The 18443-nt window shown below is 47.8% G+C and overlaps 1 protein-coding gene across 1 annotated transcript in view; it reads left to right on the top strand.

Annotated features, from left to right (window-relative positions):
* EMP2 (epithelial membrane protein 2) overlaps positions 1-18443 on the top strand; it is a 53963-nt gene that overhangs the window by 22560 nt on the left and 12960 nt on the right. Inside the window, exons 2-3 of the mRNA XM_023231134.2 lie at positions 11817-11949; positions 16162-16252. Of these exons, the coding sequence (XP_023086902.1) occupies positions 11872-11949; positions 16162-16252 (169 nt within the window). The 5' untranslated portion in view covers positions 11817-11871. The remainder of the gene's footprint in view (positions 1-11816; positions 11950-16161; positions 16253-18443) is intronic.

The raw sequence follows: 18443 nt of genomic DNA, 5'->3' as shown, positions 1-18443 counted from the left end.
TTTTCTTTTTTTTTTTTTTTTCGAGACGGAGTCTCGCTCTGTCGCCCAGGCTGGAGTGCAGTGGCCGGATCTCAGCTCAATGCAAGCTCTGCCTCCCAGGTTTATGCCATTCTCCTGCCTCAGCCTCCCGAGTAGCTGGGACTACAGGCACCCGCCACCTCGCCCAGCTAGTTTTGTATTTTTTAGTAGAGACGGGGTTTCACCGTGTTAGCCAGGATGGTCTCGATCTCCTGATCTCCTAATCCGCCCGTCTCGGCCTCCCAAAGTGCTGGGCTTACAGGCTTGAGCCACCACGCCCGGCCTATTTTCTTTACCTGTACAACAAGGCTGCTGAGCACGGCAGCTCATGTCTGTAAGCCCAGCACTTTGGGAGGCCGAGGCAGGCAGATCACATGAGGTCAGGAGTTCAAGACCTGCCTGGGCAACATGGTGATACTCTGTCTCTACTAAAAGTACAAAAATTAGCCAGGCATGGTGGCAGGTGCCTGTAATCCCAGCTACTTGGGAGGCTGAGGCAGGAGAATTGCTTGAACCTGGAAGATGAAGGTTACAGTGGCTGAGATGGCACCACGGCACTCCAGCCCGGGCAACACAGCGAGACTCTGTCTCAAAAAAATAAAAATAAAGCAAGGCTAATTAAAACACCTTCATCATAGTGTTTTGGTGAATAATGAATAAATTAATCCAGGCAAAAGGGCTTGGAACTGTGCCTGGGACACACTAGGCAACAAATGTTGGCTATCATTATTGTTGCAATTGTGGTTGTTGTTATTCCAAGAGATTGGAAGACCCAGGGCTGTGCAGACAGAATAATCCTCAGTGGCTTCTGCCCTGGGGCACTGCCAAATTCCAGTGTCCCGCCTGTTGCCATTTCCGGAGAGAGCCAAATGCTGACTTTGTGCCCAGAGCTGCAGCCACAGTGAGCATGGAGCTGGGCGGCCCAGGGTAAATGGGCTTCCTCCTTCCTCATAACATCTCGGACGCCTGAATGTTCCTGGCTGGCTGGTGTCCAGATACTAGGGCAGAAGGCTGGGCTGACCTTTGCCTTCCTGAAAACAGAGGCCAAAGCCACCGTCCCCTCGGAGTGCTCTGGGCAGTAGGAGGGGCCTGGGTTCTGGCCAGCCTGGGGTTGAACCACCAGCCCCGGAGCAGGCCTGGGAGTCATTGCAGGGTGGCCTGGGTGACTGCTCTCCAGCCTGGCCCTCCCCAGGGTTCTGGGCCAGAGCCTTCCTGGCCGTTGGAGCAGGAGCTGTGGGTGGAACACTTCTGAGTTGGGAGATTGCCTCGGACCTCCAGACGGCAAACATCTCAGGTCTGTATGGAAAGGTTCCACACCTCGGGATTGTCCTCTTGCCTACAGTTCCGGGAAAAGGCTCCAACTCAGGCTGGGAATCGGCTGTGGTTTAAATAGTAGGAAGAACTCCCGAGGGTGGGAATGGAGTTGGGCGGACGGAGTGGTCATCTTAACAGCACGTTCTCCCTCCACGGGAAGCCAGCTGGGCTCTCTGAATCTTGTTCCCTGGCACGTAAGGGAGCATGTGCCAAAGTGACTTCCTTTGGCAACAGCAGGCAGGGGCTGGGGCTCAGGGGTGGAGATTTGTGTTGTTATGAAGAAGAGGACAGGAGTGGACCCTTACCCTGTCCGTGGGCAGATCCCACAGACTTTTATTTATCCACGAGACCCTCATGGTGACTTCCCACGAGCAACAGCAAACCAAATGTTGCTTCTGGAAGAGGAAGGGCCAGTGAGCCTTCAGAAGGTTGTTTGTGTTTCTCCACACCCGGAGCTAGACGTGCGACACACACACACACTTGAAGCAAACATTGGACTAAGGCATAGCAGGATGGCACCTCTACTTAGGAAACAGTGAGGATAATTCTCTTTGTTATCTGGGGTCAGGATGGACATTTCTGGGAGCACTGTCCTTCTTCCTGTCAAACTATAGAACTTGAAACTCCAGCTGGGCACCGTGGCTCATGCCTGTGATCCCAGCACTTTGGGAGGCCAAGGTGGGAGGATGGCTTGAGGCCAGGAGTTTGAGACCAGCCTGGGCAACACAGCAAGACTCCATTTCTACAAAAAATGAAATTAGGCAGGCATGGTGGTGCACAGCTGTAGTCCCAGCTGCTGGGGTGGCTAAGGCAGGAGGATCGCTTGAGCCCAAGAGTTCGAGGTTGCCGTGAGCAATGTTTGAGCCACTGTACTCCAGCCTGGGCGAGAGAGAGAGATCCTATTTAAAAAAAAAAAAAAACTTGAAACTCACTGAGCCACAAATGTTCCACTTTGTGTGCAGAATTTCCATAACACCACCCACACTTCCCAGTGTCTCACCCCTTTCTCGTCCCTCTTGTTCCTCCTCCACAGCCCCACTCTCTCCAGTTCTGATGCCCGGAGGATGCTTGTTGCAGCTTGAAAAACCCATTTGCTGTTCTTCTACCGTGGTTATGGGTTCTTTTTCCTTTAAAAAGAAATTTAAGTCTGAAGTTGTACTTCCCTGTGTTCTGAATTATTTTATGTGATTATTTTTATGCGTATTTTTGGGGAGTATTCAGGCCTTGAATGTGAAGACAGCTTACCATGGTACCTACAATGCATCGAATCAAGGTTGGGGCATCCAGGCCATTTAGTGTACTCAGTGAGATCTACCTCACCGAGTTTCTGGATACTCAGAAAAAGTGATTCATTTAGAAATTAATTTCGAAAACAGAATTGAACCCATTCTACCACATGTGCTTAGTTCCTTTTAGATATCAAGGAAAAACTTTATCCATAATCCAAACCAGTCTCAAAGTTAGATCAATAAAGACAGCAAGCGCTTCAGTTTGGCCAGTGAGCTAACAGGATGAAAAATGCAGCCAACCCTATGCAGCCTAAAGCATGTTTTTTTTTGTTTGTTTGCTTTCTGGGTTTTTTTTTTGAGACGGAGTCTCACTCTATCACTCAGGCGGGAGAGTGCAGCAGTGGGATCTCGGCTCAGTGCAACTTCTGCATCCCGGGTTCAGGCCATTCTCATGCCTCAGCCTCACGAGTAGCTGGGATGATAGGCACCTGCCACCATGCCTGGATAATATTTGTATTTTTAGTAGAGACAGGATTTCGCCATGTTGGCCAGGCTGGTCTCGAACTCCTGGCCTCAAGCGATCCGCCCACCTTGGCCCCCCAAAGTGCTGGGATTATAGGCATGAGCCACTGCACCCAGCCTAAAGCATGGTTCTTATTCAGGCCCTCTCTTAATTAGCCCAGTCATCCCTCAACCTTAGCGAATGGGCCAGTGCAGAGAGAGGCTACCTTGACAGATTCCTCCTGTCTGGTACAAAGCTCAGTGGACACAGAGATGATTTGACACTGCCTTGCGCCCTCTCTCCTGATCTTGGTTAGGCTGCTGCGTGGTTTTCACCAGGCCCTAAGCATGTGAGTAGGAAAGAGAGTCGTAGAAAAATGCCCTGTATTTGGAACTGGAAAACTAGTGAGTTCCAGTCCTGTGAATTTTGGCAAATCACCCAGAGCCATTAGGAGCCTTGGTTTCTTATCTGTAAAATGGGGATAATGATACCTTGTTCTGCCAGCATCATAAGGTTGACATGAAAACCCGGTGCAAGATGTGTTGTGTAAGCTGAAGCTTGACGTTTAATCATGAAGAATCTCGTTTTCATGTGGCATGACCCCTATGGGCACCCCTTCCCCAGGGATCTGCCTTATCGCCTACTCATCTTGGGGTTATGTTGAACCCCTGTGTCCTGCCCACAGTTAGAAGCGAATTTGCTGTCTTCCCTGAAAAGTGCCACACGTGGATTGCTTGTCCTAGTTGTCCTGTGACAGCAGCAGTTGCTGAGGCTGCACCTGGCAGGCAGCAGGGAAGGGCTGAGTCAGGAGAGATACTGGCTGGAGAAAGTGCACTGCGGTCGGGCGCGGTGGCTCAAGCCTGTAATCTCAGCACTTTGGGAGGCCGAGACGGTCAGGAGATCGAGACCATCCTGGCTAACAGGGTGAAACCCCATCTCTACTAAAAAATACACAAAAACTAGCCGGGCGAGGTGGCGGGCGCCTGTAGTCCCAGCTACTCCGGAGGCTGAGGCAGGAGAATGGCATGAACCCGGGAGACGGAGCTTGCAGTGAGCTGAGATCACGCCACTGCACTCCAGCCTGGGTGACAGAGCGAGACTCCGTCTCAAAAAAAAAAGAAAGTGCACTGCAAAGAATCAGGCCAACCACAGGCTTGTAACCAAAACCATACATTTGTTGCATTTGGGGTTCTGCAACAGAAGACTTGAAATTATTAAAAAAAAAAAAAAAAATGGAAGGAACTGAAGCAATATGGAAAATAGGTGGAACCACAGAGTGGAAGGAAAGACGGAAGGAAGAAAAGAAGGAAGGAAACTAGAAATGCTAGGGGAAAAGGAGTTTTTCAAGGAAAAGTGCAATCATAGTACACTATTTGGCTCTGTAGAGTACAATATTTATATAGCAATCATGTAAATGACAAATTATTGATCTAAGTGTAGACTGTATTGAGATGGTGGAAGAAGGGAGATGGGGGGCAAATTATGGTGGAAAAGAGAAAGCTTTCCCTGAGCAGGACGTGAATAATTAAGTTAACCAGGAAACAGAAGTTCATGAATATTGTTTGGAAATATGGAGATGGGAAGTAGAGTAGAAACACCTGCAAAGATTAAAAGTGATTGCTTTGACCAGGTGTGGTGGCTTATGCCTGTAATCTCAGCACTTTGGGAGACTGAGGTGGGAGGATCCCCTGAGATAGGGAGTTCAAGACTAGCCTGACCAAATGGAGAAACCCCGTCTCCACTAAAAATACAGAATTAGCCTGGTGTGGTGGTGCATGCGTGTAATCCCAGCTACTCGGGAGGCCGAGGCATGAGAATCACTTGGACTCGGGAGGCAGAGGTTGTGGTGAGCTGAGATCGCTCCATTGCACTCCAGCCTGGGAAGAAAAACCAAAACTCCATCTCAAAAAAAAAAAGTGACCGCTTCCAGGTTGTAGGACAGGGGTATGACAGAAGACTGTTTTTTCACCATATGCCTTTTGGTTCTGTTATCTTCTTTAAAAAAATCATCATTTTATGTAGATCAAAACATTTTTAAAAGAGAAGTTCTACGAATCATAGGACTTTGATTTCTACATAGAAACTTGAACATTTCATCTAGTGCAGTCTCCTACCTTCAGTTGGGTAAATGCCAAAACTCAAGTGGCCTTTTGGAATGTTCTGCTTGGCCCCTGAAGAAATTGAAGAAGGAAAAAAGCAGTTTGTATTCCACAGCGAAAGTTATGCTTCAAAGTGGCAGAGGCTTTTGGGGAACATCATTGACTCTTGAAAGATTGTCATGGGGCTTCTGAGGGGTCTCCCACTGAGATAGGGTGATTGGAGTAGTAGCCAGGAGACCCTGGTCTAGTCCTGACCTTGTTCCTGCTTTGCTGTGAGATGGAGCAAGTCTTGGCCCTCCTTGGTTTCTGTTAATGTCCCTGGACAATAGGGCTTTGAGTTTTCTAAGGGCCTTCACAGCTCTACATTTCTAGAACTGGACAATGATAGCAAATAGCTGTCAGAGGGGGGGAGATAATAAACAACTGAACAAATAAGATGCTTTCAGACCATGCAAATACTCCAAAGAAAATAAACTAGGGGGATGGGCTAAATTATGCTGGAGGGGGCGTGGTTACTTTACATGGTATGCTCAGGGGCGCTTTTCTGGGGAAGTGATGTTTGAATTAAGACCCAGACAATGCCAGAGAGCCAGCTGAGGGTAAAACGGAGAGACTGCTCCAGGGAACCGTGTTCCGGGAACCAAGACTAGTTCCCCTAAAGCAGCAGAGCACTGAAGCCTGCAGGCACAAGGGCGGGCATAGGGGTTGGGCTGCGGTAGGGGAAGGAGATGGATCCGTATTTACTATTACACTTTTCAAAGGGAAAATAACTTTTTGTGAAAGGCAAGGATTAATTCTGATGCCACCTTAGGCTTAGTGGACCAGCCTTCATCCGACACACAGCCCCGGGAGCTGTTTGTTCTTTCGTATCATCAAAGAGGGTAGGATACAACATGGGTGTGTGTGATGGCAAGGAGATAGCACCACTTGGAAAAGCCCTAGGGAAGCTGGTCTCTAGGGACCAGAATTATATTTCTTGGGGGCAACTTATGTCAGGAGTCAAAGACATAACATCAAGGCTTCTCCACCCACTCACATAAATGCGTAAGAGTTGGTCCAATGCTTGGTCGGGCACGGTGACTGACGCCTGTAATCCTAGCGCTCTGGGAGGCCAAAGCTGGTGGATCACCTGAGGTTAGGAGTTCGAGACCAGCCTGGCCAACATAGTGAAACCCTGTCTCTACTAAAAATACAAAAATTAGCTGCACATGGTGGTGCACTCCTGTAATCCCAGCTACTCAGGAGGCCGAGGCAGGAGAATCGCTTGAACTCAGGAGGTGGAGGTTGCAGTGAGCTGATATCGCATCACTGCACTCCAGCCTGGGTGACAGAGCGAGACGCCACCCAGAAAAAAAAAAAAAAAAAAAAGGTTTCGATACTCTCTGAAGACCCTGTGAAGATCAGGGCTGACACAGTATGAACAGTGTCCAGTATACATGGCAGTAAATTAAATTGTTTAAATTACAAGTAAAATCAATGCACATACTCTTTGATTCAACGCCTTCACTACTAGGAATCTATCTTTAAATATATTAATGCAAAGTGAAAGAAATAAGTGTAAGGATGTTGGTTGACAGTGCCGTATGGAGCAGCAGAAAGTCTGGGAGCAACCTAAATGGCTACCAACAGGAAACTAGTTAAGTAAGTTGTGGTGTAGCCGCACAACGGAACACCAGGCAGCCATTCAAGGAATGAGGTGTATTCGTAGGCACAGGGAAAGAATGTTCTCTGAGGGATATTATTAGAAAAGCTAGGTTGGAGGATGGGGCTTAGACTTGTGGCCAAAGGAGTTTGCTGGAGCTCCCAGCTCCACACTCCTGTTCCCTACTAGCCCCTTGGCCTCTCCAGCCAAAGAAAGTTGACTGGGGCGAGGTGGGAGCAGCCATGCCAGGAGGAGGTGAGGTCGAGGACAAAGCACTGCACTGGGGCCTGAATAAATGCGCTCCACCAATCCAGAAAGCGAACGGTGGCGCTTCCTCCAATCAGGTGTGAAGGGGTAAGTGAGGGGCGGGACAAGAGGCCGGGAGTGTTACTCTGGTACAGCTCCTGCCACACGGAAACGTGCCGTGAAGGATAAGTGTTTTCCCAGTAAATATCTCTGGAAGGAGGCACAGGAAACCGAGAAGCGTGGTTGCCTCTCAGAGGGCAGGGGCTGACTAGCGTCGGGAATAGTGGCGCAGAAGGGAGACTTATTTTGGTATAGAGATGCAGGAGTAAAGAGTTATTTTTATTCCCTCTTAAACATTCGGGGGATTTCCGCTACTCGTGAATAACTTCCTCCAAAGCCTCGGGTGAAGTCACCAGCAATGTCCTGGGTTCACAAGTTCTAAAATTGAGCTACCCCATTTTGGTTTTTACTGGAGATCTGAATTCCAGATGTCATAGGAGACCTTTACTTCTCTTGTTATTTTTCAGAGTGCCTGATGGTTCAAACCAAACTCTAGCCGCCATTTCCCTTACACTGTACTTGAAACCTTACTTGACTTCTCATAAAAACGTATCCCTTTCTCTGTAGAAGCTTGTTCCTGATGTCTGAAATGTCCAACTGAAACCATTCCCAGAGCTTAAAGCAGTACCTCCCAGATAGCAGCATTTGACAACCACCCTGAGGATTTCTGCTGACACTGAGGACCACTTGTCCTTTTACTTACATAACATTTTCCCTGAATTGTTCACTTTTAAAGCTTCAATAACTTGGTTTTAAAATGATACTTTATATCACTACTATAAGTGGTGTTTATTTCTTATAAAAAGAACGTTACAAATAAATACAATAAACTCAAAATGATGTTATTAAATTCTAGCTACAAATATGTTCTAACCAAAGATCTGCTTTCTCTTTTTGTTAAAAAGAAATTAGCAAGTATTGGAGACTGACTAGCAACAAACTGGGTCTTTTCCTTGGTGAACTCAGAAGGATTGGAATGGGGACTTTTTCGCTATGTGGTTCAGTGTTGCTTAATGCCCTATCCAAAACCATGCCTTATAACATTTTAGTTCCATCCTTTGGGAAAGAATGGGTTAAAACCATTTTTTTCTAGAAAGTTTTAGTTACATGTCCATATGCATTTGTGTCATCTGAGCTGAACAGCATATGAAGCTATTATCACCCTGGAGTTAATGGCCCTGGTGAAGTTGGCATTTGGGCATTCCTGCTGATGTTAAAGTAACAGGGCATTCAGCATGGTACATGAGCCCTTTTTCCCCCCAGGGTCAGAAATGCATCTATTTAAAAGAAAAAAAAAAAAAAAGAATGCATCATTTTGGAGGCAGCATCATATGATGGCAGCTAAGAATGATGCAGGCCTAAACAAAGGGGAATTTGTCCTCTTTGAAAGAATTAGAAGAATCTCTAAGCTGGTTCATTGGGTCCTTCTAATTGTTGATGCACAGACTCACAGCCAGGACCTCTCAGACTGAGTTCTGCAGCCATACAGCTCCTGGCTCATTGTTAATGCATCCTGGGTCTCAAGGAGTGGACCCTGTATGAGCCCAGGAGCCTTGTTCCATTCCGTGAGGGGTTAATGGGGGTGAGAATGAGCATGGTTGGAGAGGAGAGCTGGCAGTGAAAAGGTAGAGGGTTTGTGCAGTCAGTGCATGTCCACTAGAGGAGGGGGAATAGTTAGTGCCAGAAAAACGCCTTTTAAAATGATCCTATTTCGGGCTGGGTCTGGTGGTTCACGTCTGTAATCCCAGCGCTTTGGGAGACCGAGGCGGGCAGATCACCTGAGGTGAAGGGTTCGAGACCAGCCTGGCCAACGTGGTGAAACTCCATCTCTACTAAAATACAAAAATTAGCCGGGTGTAGTAGCATGTGCCTGTAGTCCCAGCTGCTGAGGAGGCTAAAGCAGGAGCATCACTTGAACCCGGGAGGCAGAGGTTGCAGTGAGTCAAGATTGTGCCACTGCACTCCAGCCTGGGCAACAGAGCAAGACTGTCTCAAAAACAAAACAAAAAAAGTCCTATTTCAGAAATATCAGTGAATGCTTAAACTCAGAGTGAAAGTTTCATGAGAGATAGGATCTTTACAATATCTCAAAATACGTTCCCACACATGCCACAATATGGATGGCTACTCAGGAGGCTGAGGCAGGAGACTCACTTGAACCTGGGAGGCGGAAGTTGCAGTGAGCTGAGATCGCGCTACTGTACTTCAGCCTGGGCGACAGAGTGAGACTCTGTCTCAAAAAAAAAGGAAAGAAAAAAAGAAAAGAAAGAAAATGTCCTTGTTTTTCAGAAACACACACTAAAGCACTTAGTTAAATGGTTTAGGCAACTTACTCTCAAGTGGTGCAGAAAAAGACAGAGAGAGAGAGACAGAGAGAGAGTGTGTGTGGGCGTGCATTAATCCATTTAAAACTGGGGCTACAATTTCATCCCAGTGAACAGAAGGTCTGATTTGCACTGTGCTTCAAAACATGAAACTACAAATTAATTTTTTTCCAAAAAATTTAGTAACTGGTCACAAGTTATTGGAATAAAAGAAGAATGAACCAAGTGTTGATATTAGGAGGTTGCATCTTCCAGCTAGATCATTTGATGTGACATCTTCTCTTGACATTTGAGTTTTGTTGACCAAGATGATGGTTATAATATACTCAAAGATTTTATCAATTTTCCCCAGTGTGACTTTTAATTGTTTGATAGTTAAAGCATTCTTTTGAATGCTTTTTCCTCATTTATTGGGAACTTGTCCAGCTCAGACAAGTCCTCATGTATTCATGCCCTCAGTGGATTTTCATCTGATCTCCCGTGACATTTTCATCAACTTTGGACAACTGTAGTTCTGTTGTAAGACTTGCAGTTTCACTTTGCAGTTGCTTCCTTTGTATATCATTCAAACTGTCCTACCAAAGTAAAGCATTACCCTGAAATCTCAGTGGTTTAACATTAAGAGGCTTATTAATTCCCCAATCATGATATCTGTCCAAGATGTGAGGTTTCAACCTACTATGGCTGCACCATCCCCAGCTACTTCCTTAGGGAGAGGGAGCGTGGAAAACTCATACCTGCTCTCCTCTGCATCATCCTGAAAATGGCCATGTCATGCAGTTCTGGCCCATTGGTTAGAATTAGTCATGAGTACCTGCTCTCCTCTTCATCAGCCTGGAAATGGCCATGCCATGCAGTTCTGGCCTATTAGCCACGAGTTCCCCCGCTAGCTGCAAGGGAGTCCAGGAAATGTAGTCTTCCTGTGTGATCAGAGAGGGAAAAATTAAATGGCAGCTGTCTGCCACATGTTGTATTTTTTGGGGGTCCAGTGTTGTTCAAATGGGAATATATATTAAGAAGAATGGTTTCTGAGTGAGTATTTATTTTGTTTTATTTTTAATTTAATTTAATTTTATTTTTTGAGATGGAGTCTCGCTCTGTCACCCAGGCTGGAGTGCAGTGGCCAGATCTCAGCTCACTGCAAGCTCTGCCTCCCGGGTTTATGCCATTCTCCTGCCTCAGCCTCCTGAGTAGCTGGGACTACAGGTGCCTGCCATCACGCCTGGCTAGTTTTTTGTGCTTTTTAGTAGAGACGGGGTTTCACCGTGTTAGCCAGGATGGTCTCGATCTCCTGACCTCGTGATCCACCCGTCTTGGCCTCCCAAAGTGCTGGGATTACAGGCTTGAGCCACCGCGCCTGGCCTATTTTTATTTTTTTGAGATGGGATCTTGCTGTGTCACCTAGGCTAGTGTGCAGTGGTGAGATCACGGTTTATTGCACCCCCTGGGCTCAAGCAATCCTTCTGCCTTAGTTTACCAAGTAGCTGGGACCACAGGCACATGCCCCAACACTAGGCTAGTTTTTCAAATGTTTTGTAGAGATGGAGTTTTGCTCTGTTGCCCAAGCTGGTCTCAAACTCCTGGGCTTAATTAACATCCTCTTGCCTTGGCCTCCCAAAGTGGTGAGATTACAGGCATAAGCCACCATGCCCAGCTGGGTATTAATTTTATAAATGGTCAGATCATTAGGAAATATTTCTGTATTGTGATCACTTTTTCTTTATTATGAAGCAGGGGCTCTGATCAGGAATCCTCAATGAGCTTCTGGGCGTGGGAAATCAGGAACAGCATCTTACCACATACAGAGCCACTCCTTCCTGCTGAAGAGGCGTGATGCTTTTCTGAATTAGGGATTCTAATGAGTCCTCACCCTCCTCCTCCACAAGGAATATTTGGCATGTGAATGCAACAGCAGACAGCCCCTCTCATGCCAGACTTTTGTCCAGTAAAGTCTCCAGGCGAGTAAAGATGGGGAGCACTGTTTTTGCTTTTCCAAGACCCCATGAAATGTTGCCTTTTCTTTTTAAGAGACAGAGCCTTGCTTGGTTGCCCAGGCTGGAGTGCAGTGGTGCAATTATGGCTCACTGCATCCTCAGCCTTCTAGGCTCAAGCAATCTTCCTGCCTCAGCCTCCTAAGTAGCTGGGCCTGCAGGTATGACTATCAGGCCCAGCTAATTTTCTTTTATTGTTTTTAGAGACAGTGGCTACTATGTTTCCCCAGCTGGTCTCAATCGCCTGGGCTCAAGCTATCTTCCTGCCTTCTCCCAAAGTTCCAGGATTATAGGCCTGAGCCACCACACCCAGCTAAAAGGTGCTTATTTTTTATTGTAATTTTGTTTTGTCATTGACAGATTTTGAATTTCTCTTTCTTAACCCCTTCAGCATATCCCACTCTGGGCTTTAAACGTGACCCCTCGCCTCGCCCTGCTCTGTGAAAATGTTGGTGCTTCTTGCTTTCATCATCGCCTTCCACATCACGTCTGCAGCCTTGCTGTTCATTGCCACCATCGACAATGTAAGTTTCCTTTCCTTCCACTCACTCAGAACCCTGGGTCCTGGAGTCAATAGAAGTGGGTTATATTGGTCTGTTCTCATGCTGCTAATAAAGGCATACCAGAGACTGGGTAATTTATAAAGAAAACAAGGTCTAATGGACTCACAATTCCACATGTCTGGGGAACTGTCTGCAGAAGGCAAAGGAGGAGCAAAGACACGTCTTACATGGCGACAGGCAAGAGAGCGTGTGCAGGGCAACTGCCCTTTATAAATCCATCAGATCTCGTGAGTCTCATTCAGATCTCGTGAGTCCCATCACTACCACGAGAACAGTACGGGAAAAACTCGCCCCATGATTCAGTTACCTCCCACCGGGTCCCTGCCATGACATGGGGGAATTATGGGAACTACAATTCAAGATTTGGGTGGGGACACAGCCAAACCATATCACAGGTTGAGAACCCTGCCAAGGTTCTCAACGTTGAACCTGCCAAGGTTCAACCATAGTTTGGGGTTGTCCTCCCTGCGAAGGCACACCCATCTTCTGACCCAAGGGCTGAGGACTCTTGGCCTACATGTGAAGGTTCGGGTTTTGGGGGCAGGTCCTGGCAGGCAGGGACGTTTGTCCTCCTATCTGTGATTCTTTCATAGAGCTGGTCTCTAGGAAGCCCTTTGAGGATGTTGTGTGACTTCTGTTTTTCTCTAGATCAGAGTTCTCAACCTTGCCACTATTGTCATTTTGGGCTGGATAATCCTTTGTTATGGGGGCCTCCCTGTGCATTGTAGGAAGTTCCGCAATATGTCTGGCCTTACTCGCTAGATGCAGTAGCACCCCCACCCCTGGTTATGACAATCCAAAATATCTTCAGACATTGTCAAATGTCCCATGGAGAACAAAATCACCCTCTGTTGAGGACCACTGCCCTAGATCCTCCAGGTGACCTATCCCAGGTGGCCTCTGCCCCCAACCCCTGACACCTCTTTATCAACCAGGGTCCCCTGTTGCTAGCCCACCCGGCCGTGTCCTCCCCAGCAGAGCTCATGCATGGAACTTTCCAGACTCTACCTATGCCCCTAAGAAAAATTTAACGTTTTCCTTTAGTATCCAGCTTGCAGCCCTATGGCAGGAATATATTGGATAAATAACCTGTTGGCATAGATTAATATCCCCCCAAGCAGGGAGTGACATTAGGGAAGCTTCTTAACAGAGCTTCTCTCTGGCTTATACACCGATCCAAAGACCTGGCGTCCATCCTGCTCATTTTAGACTGCAGAGATAATTAAAGGGCAGACACATTGCTCAGAAAGCCAAAAAGTACACCATACGAGTGGCCACCAACTCTGCCTACACATACGGCTTCTGTTGAATCATCATGACAATAATAACATAAACGATGACATCTGTCACTTAGCGATCACTATGGCCCTTTTATGCATGTCATCTCATGTGATCTCCATCCCAGCTGTACCAGGTAGGGCACCAACCTCTCCTTGCACTGGGTTACAGGTGAAGGAGCTGAGCCTCAGGGCCGTTTGGGCACTTGGCAGAGTTTACAGTGCAGTAAGCAGCAGAGCCAGGATTTGAGCCATTCCAGAGGCTCCTGGTCCTAGAGCCTGTCAGGGGAGATGAGCGCAATCATCGCATTTGGGTTCTGGAGCTTCTTGCTGAGCTGCTGTGAGTGGCCTGGGTAGGGACCACATTGATGCTATGGAGTATGGCAGTGATCCCCAACCTTTTTGGCACCAGGGAGCGGTTTCATGGAAGACAATTTTTCCACAGATCGGGGAGGGAGCATTGCAGGGGGATGGTTTCAGAAAGATTCAAGTGCATTACACCTATTATGTACTTTATTATTATTACGTTGTAATATATAATGGAGTAATTATATAACTCGTCATAATGTGGAATCAGGGGGAGCCTGAGCTTGTTTTCCTGGACTAGACAGTCCCATCTGGGGGTGATGGGAGACAGTGACAGATCATCAGGCATTAGAGTCTCATAAGGAGCGTGCAGCCTAGATCCCTGGCATGCACCGTTCACAATAACGTTGACACTCCTATAAGAATGTAATGTCCCTGGTGACCTGACAGGAGGCAGAGCTCAGGCAGTAATGTGAGCGATGGGGAGCAGCTGTAAATACAGATAAAGCTTCCTTCACTGGCTGCTCACCTCCTACTGCATGGCCTGGTTCCTAACAGGCCACAGACAGGTACCAGTCCATGGCCCATGGGTTGGGGAACCCCGGATTATAGTATTTGGACCCACCATTCCAGGAGCTCACTGTGAAATCAGTGGGACCGAATGTTCTTTTAGAATGTTTTTTCTGTTTCTTCCCATCTAGTCCTTTGGGATCCTGAAAAGGCCCCAGACTTAGTGAAAAGGATAGACAGACATTAGGGGCAGGAAACCATCAGCCTTAGTGAATCGTATCTAGCACCCCCAGGGCATGTATATTATCGTGGCACATACTGAGAAGATGCAGATGGACTTTTTGTCCATCATTGAGTCTGAGGGTATTCATTACGCATTTGGAATTGTACTTGGCAGCTGGGAGGTAGAAGGAAGGCCATCTTGGGCAGTAGGTGAAGGACAGCAGCCACCAAAGCACAGAGGGAAATGAATGCTTTGGGCTGAAGACAGGAGAATCTTGTCTGGTCATCCCATCCATTGCAGTGTTTGTTTGTTTGTGACAGGGTCTCTCTCTTTGTCACCCAGGCTGGAGCGTAGTGTTGCGATCACGGCTCACTGCAGCCTCTACTGCCCAGGCTCAAGCGATCCTCCCACCTCCGGCTCCTGAGTAGCTGGGACTACAGTCATGCACCGCCACCCCTGATTAATTTTTTTGTATTTTTTTGTAGAGATGAGTTGCCCCGGCTGGTCTCAAACTCCTGGGCACAAGCAATCCTCCCACCTCGGCCTCCCAAAGTGCTGAAATTACAGGCATGAGCCACCGTGCCCAGCCCTGTCTGCTAATATTTCCACCAACTCAGCCTCATCTTTTCTCCCATACTCTCTGAGGGCCTGGACCACCTCTTATCCTTTGGGACACAGTAGCAGGGCATCACCTGGAGCCGATTAGAAATGTAGAATCCCGGCCGGGCGCGGTGGCTCAAGCCTGTAATCCCAGCACTTTGGGAGGCCGAGACGGGCGGATCACGAGGTCAGGAGATCGAGACCATCCTGGCTAACACGGTGAAACCCCGTCTCTACTAAAAAATACAAAAAAATTAGCCGGGCGAGGTGGTGGGCGCCTGTAGTCCCAGCTACTTGGGAGGCTGAGGCAGGAGAATGGTGTAAACCCGGGAGGCGGAGCTTGCAGTGAGCTGAGATCCAGCCACTGCAGTCCAGCCTGGGAGAAAGAGCGAGACTCCGTCTCAAAAAAAAAAAAAAAAAAAAAAAATGTAGAATCCCGGCCGGGCGTGGTGGCTCACGCCTGCAATTCCAGCACTTTGGGAGGCCGAGGCAGCTGGATCACCTGAGGTCAGGACCTTGAGACCAGCCTGACCAACATGGCAAAACCCTGTCTCTGCTAAAAATACAAAATTAGCCAGGTGTGGTGGTGCATGGCTCTAAATCCTAGCTACTCAGGAGGTTGAGGCAGGAGAATCGCTCGAACTCGGTATGGGAGGGCTGCAGTGAGCCGAGATCATGTACTGCACTCCAGCCTGGGCAACAAGAGTGAAACTCCATCTCAAAAAAACCAAAAAAAGAAAAAAAAAAAAAGAAATGTAGAATCCTGGCTGGGCACAGTGGCTCATGCTTGTAATCCTAGCACTGTGGGAGGCTGAGGTGGGCGAATCACCTGAGGTCAGGAGTTCAAGACTAGCCTGACAACATGGTCAACCCTGGCTCTACACAAAATACAAAAGTTAGTCAGGCGTGGTGATGTGCACCTGTAGTCCCAGGTACTCAGGAGGCTGAGGTGGGAGGATTGCTTGAGCCCAAGAGATGGAGGCTGCAGTGAGCCAAGTCTGTGCCACTGCCCTCCAGCCTGGGCGACAGAGCAAGACCCTGTCTCAAAAAAATAAATAAAAAAGAAAGAAATGCAGAATCCCAGGCCCCACCCCAGACCTCCTGAGTCAGTCTGCATTAGAATAAGCTCCCTAGGAATTCTCAAATGTACTGCAGTTTGAGAAGCCCAGAAGCCCACCATGCCTCGTGCCTAGTTAGGAGTCCGTGTTTGCATCATTAACGGACAGCCTGTCTCTCTGTTTCCATTTTGTGTTACAGGCCTGGTGGGTAGGAGATGAGTTTTTTGCAGATGTCTGGAGAATATGTACCAACAACACGAATTGTACAGTAATCAATGACAGCTTTCAAGGTGAGTGTGAATGAAGGAAGCTGACTGAGAAGCACTGAGGGAGGAAAGAACGTTCAGGAGTGAGGCTTTCGGGTTCCCCGACTCCGCACCCTCTCCTCCACTCGCTGCATACTCCGGTGGGCCTGGCCGCGTTTGCTCAGTGTGTGCTGGAGCGGAGGACAGCACAAGCTGGAGATGTCCGGGGTGTGGAGAAGCTGGAGGCTGGAGGGAGACCAACTCCAGCTGAGTTGGACCTCGTGCCTTCTCTTCTCTGTCTCTTGGCACAGCCGAGTTTCCCTTCCTCATCTTTTCTCCAGCTTCAGCTCTCATCTAGAATTTTCTCTTCCCTTGTTTTTTATCCAAGACTTGCCTCTGAATGGTCTCAGAGACCATGATTTACTCTCCAGTCCCTTTTCCCGGTCCAGCAGTAAGAAATCCGAGATCTGGCCAGGCGCAGTAGCTCATGCCTGTAATCCCAGCACTTTGGGAGGCAGAGGCGGATGGATCACTTGAGGTCGGGAGTTTGAGACCAGCCTGGTCAATATGGCAAAACACTGTCTCTACTAAAAATACAAAAATTAGCTGGGCGTGGTGGTGCACGCCTATAATCCTAGCTACTGAGGAGGCCAAAGCAAGAGAATTGCTTGAACCCAGGAGGCGGAGGTTGCGTTTTCTGAGCCGAGATCACGCCACTGCACTCCACCCTGGGTGACAGAGTGAGACCCTGTCTCAAAAACAAGCAAACAGAAATCTGAGATCTGGCTTCTGTTCCTAGACAAGCTGTGTAGCCTCGCACTGGGCAGGTCAATTTCAACATCCTCAGCTGTAGAACAGAAGTAATAACGATACCCTTGCTGTGCCCACCTCTTCAATAAGCTAAAATATATGAAAAGGCTTTGAAATACAGAAAATTCCAGTCAAAAACATGCTGACCACTGTTTTTCATTATGAAGTGAACGGTTCTGTTTTTCTTCATAGAACCGATGGAATAGATACTTTGGGATCCCAGTTGCCTGATAAAATACAGTATACCCGGTTAAATTGGAGATTTCAGATTAAACAATAAGTACTTTTTTTTAGTATGACTATGGCCCAAATGTTAATATAACATGGGACATACTTATGCTAAAAATTATTTGGTTTTGTTGATGAGGGGGAGGGTTTAGTTTTTTGTTTGTTTGTTTTTTGAGATAGGGTCTCACTCTGTCACCCAGGCTGGAGTGCAGTGGTGCGATCACAGCTCACTGCAGCCTTGACCTCCTGGGCTCAAGTGATCTCCCCATCTCGGCCTCTCAGATAGCTGGGACTACAGGCACTCACCACCATGCCCAGCTAATTTGTATAATTTTTGTAGAGATGGAGTTTCACCATTGTTGCCCAGGCTGGTCTCGAACTCGTGGGCTCAAGAGATCTGCCTGCCTCAGCCTAAAGGAGGAGGACGAGCCACCATGCCTCGCCTAAAAATTGTTGGTTGTCTATTGGATTTTCATTTACTGGGCATCTGTCTTTGTGTTTGTTTGGGTTTGTTTGCCAAATCTGACAATCCTGTTAGGGAGCAAAGGAGTCTACTCCCTGGGTCCCAGATTTTCACCACGCTCAATCACAATATCCATATTCATCATAAAAGCAGCAAAAATACCAGTAGAAGGCACGATTTACTTAACTGTGAGGCATGGGTCTAAGTCCTTTACATAGGTGATTTCAGAGCCCCATCAGGCAGGGACCATAGGCCCCATTTAAGATGGGGAAACTGAGGCACAGAGTAGTTAAGTTACCCAAGGCCACATAGCCAGGAGCGAATGACGGCGGCAGGATTCCAGTCTCGATGTGACCAACTCTAAAGCCGCTGCCTTAACCACAGAACACCATCGGTACTCCCTTCCATCTCATCTGTTATTCTGTCACACTAACCTTTGGCCCTGGGAATAGCCCTCCTTCCCTGTGCTCTGCAAGCCCCCGCTGTCGCCAGTGTGCAAGGCCAGCTGGGAGGGCTTGCTGTGCTCTGTGGCTGCTTTTCCGCATCCTCCACATGGGATTGTTCACTTATTTTTCTTTAAAACGGGTTGGCGAACCACTGGCCAAATTCAGTCCAAGGCCTGTTTTTGTTTGGCCTGGGAGCTAAGAACAGTTTTTACATTTTCAAAAGTTGTTTACACACGCACACACGCACACACACACGCACACACACACGCACACACACACGCACACACAC

This window comes from Piliocolobus tephrosceles, chromosome 17 (genome assembly GCF_002776525.5).
Source record: "Piliocolobus tephrosceles isolate RC106 chromosome 17, ASM277652v3, whole genome shotgun sequence".
Lineage (NCBI taxonomy): Eukaryota > Metazoa > Chordata > Mammalia > Primates > Cercopithecidae > Piliocolobus > Piliocolobus tephrosceles.
This window is presented reverse-complemented; position numbering and strand designations above follow the sequence as displayed.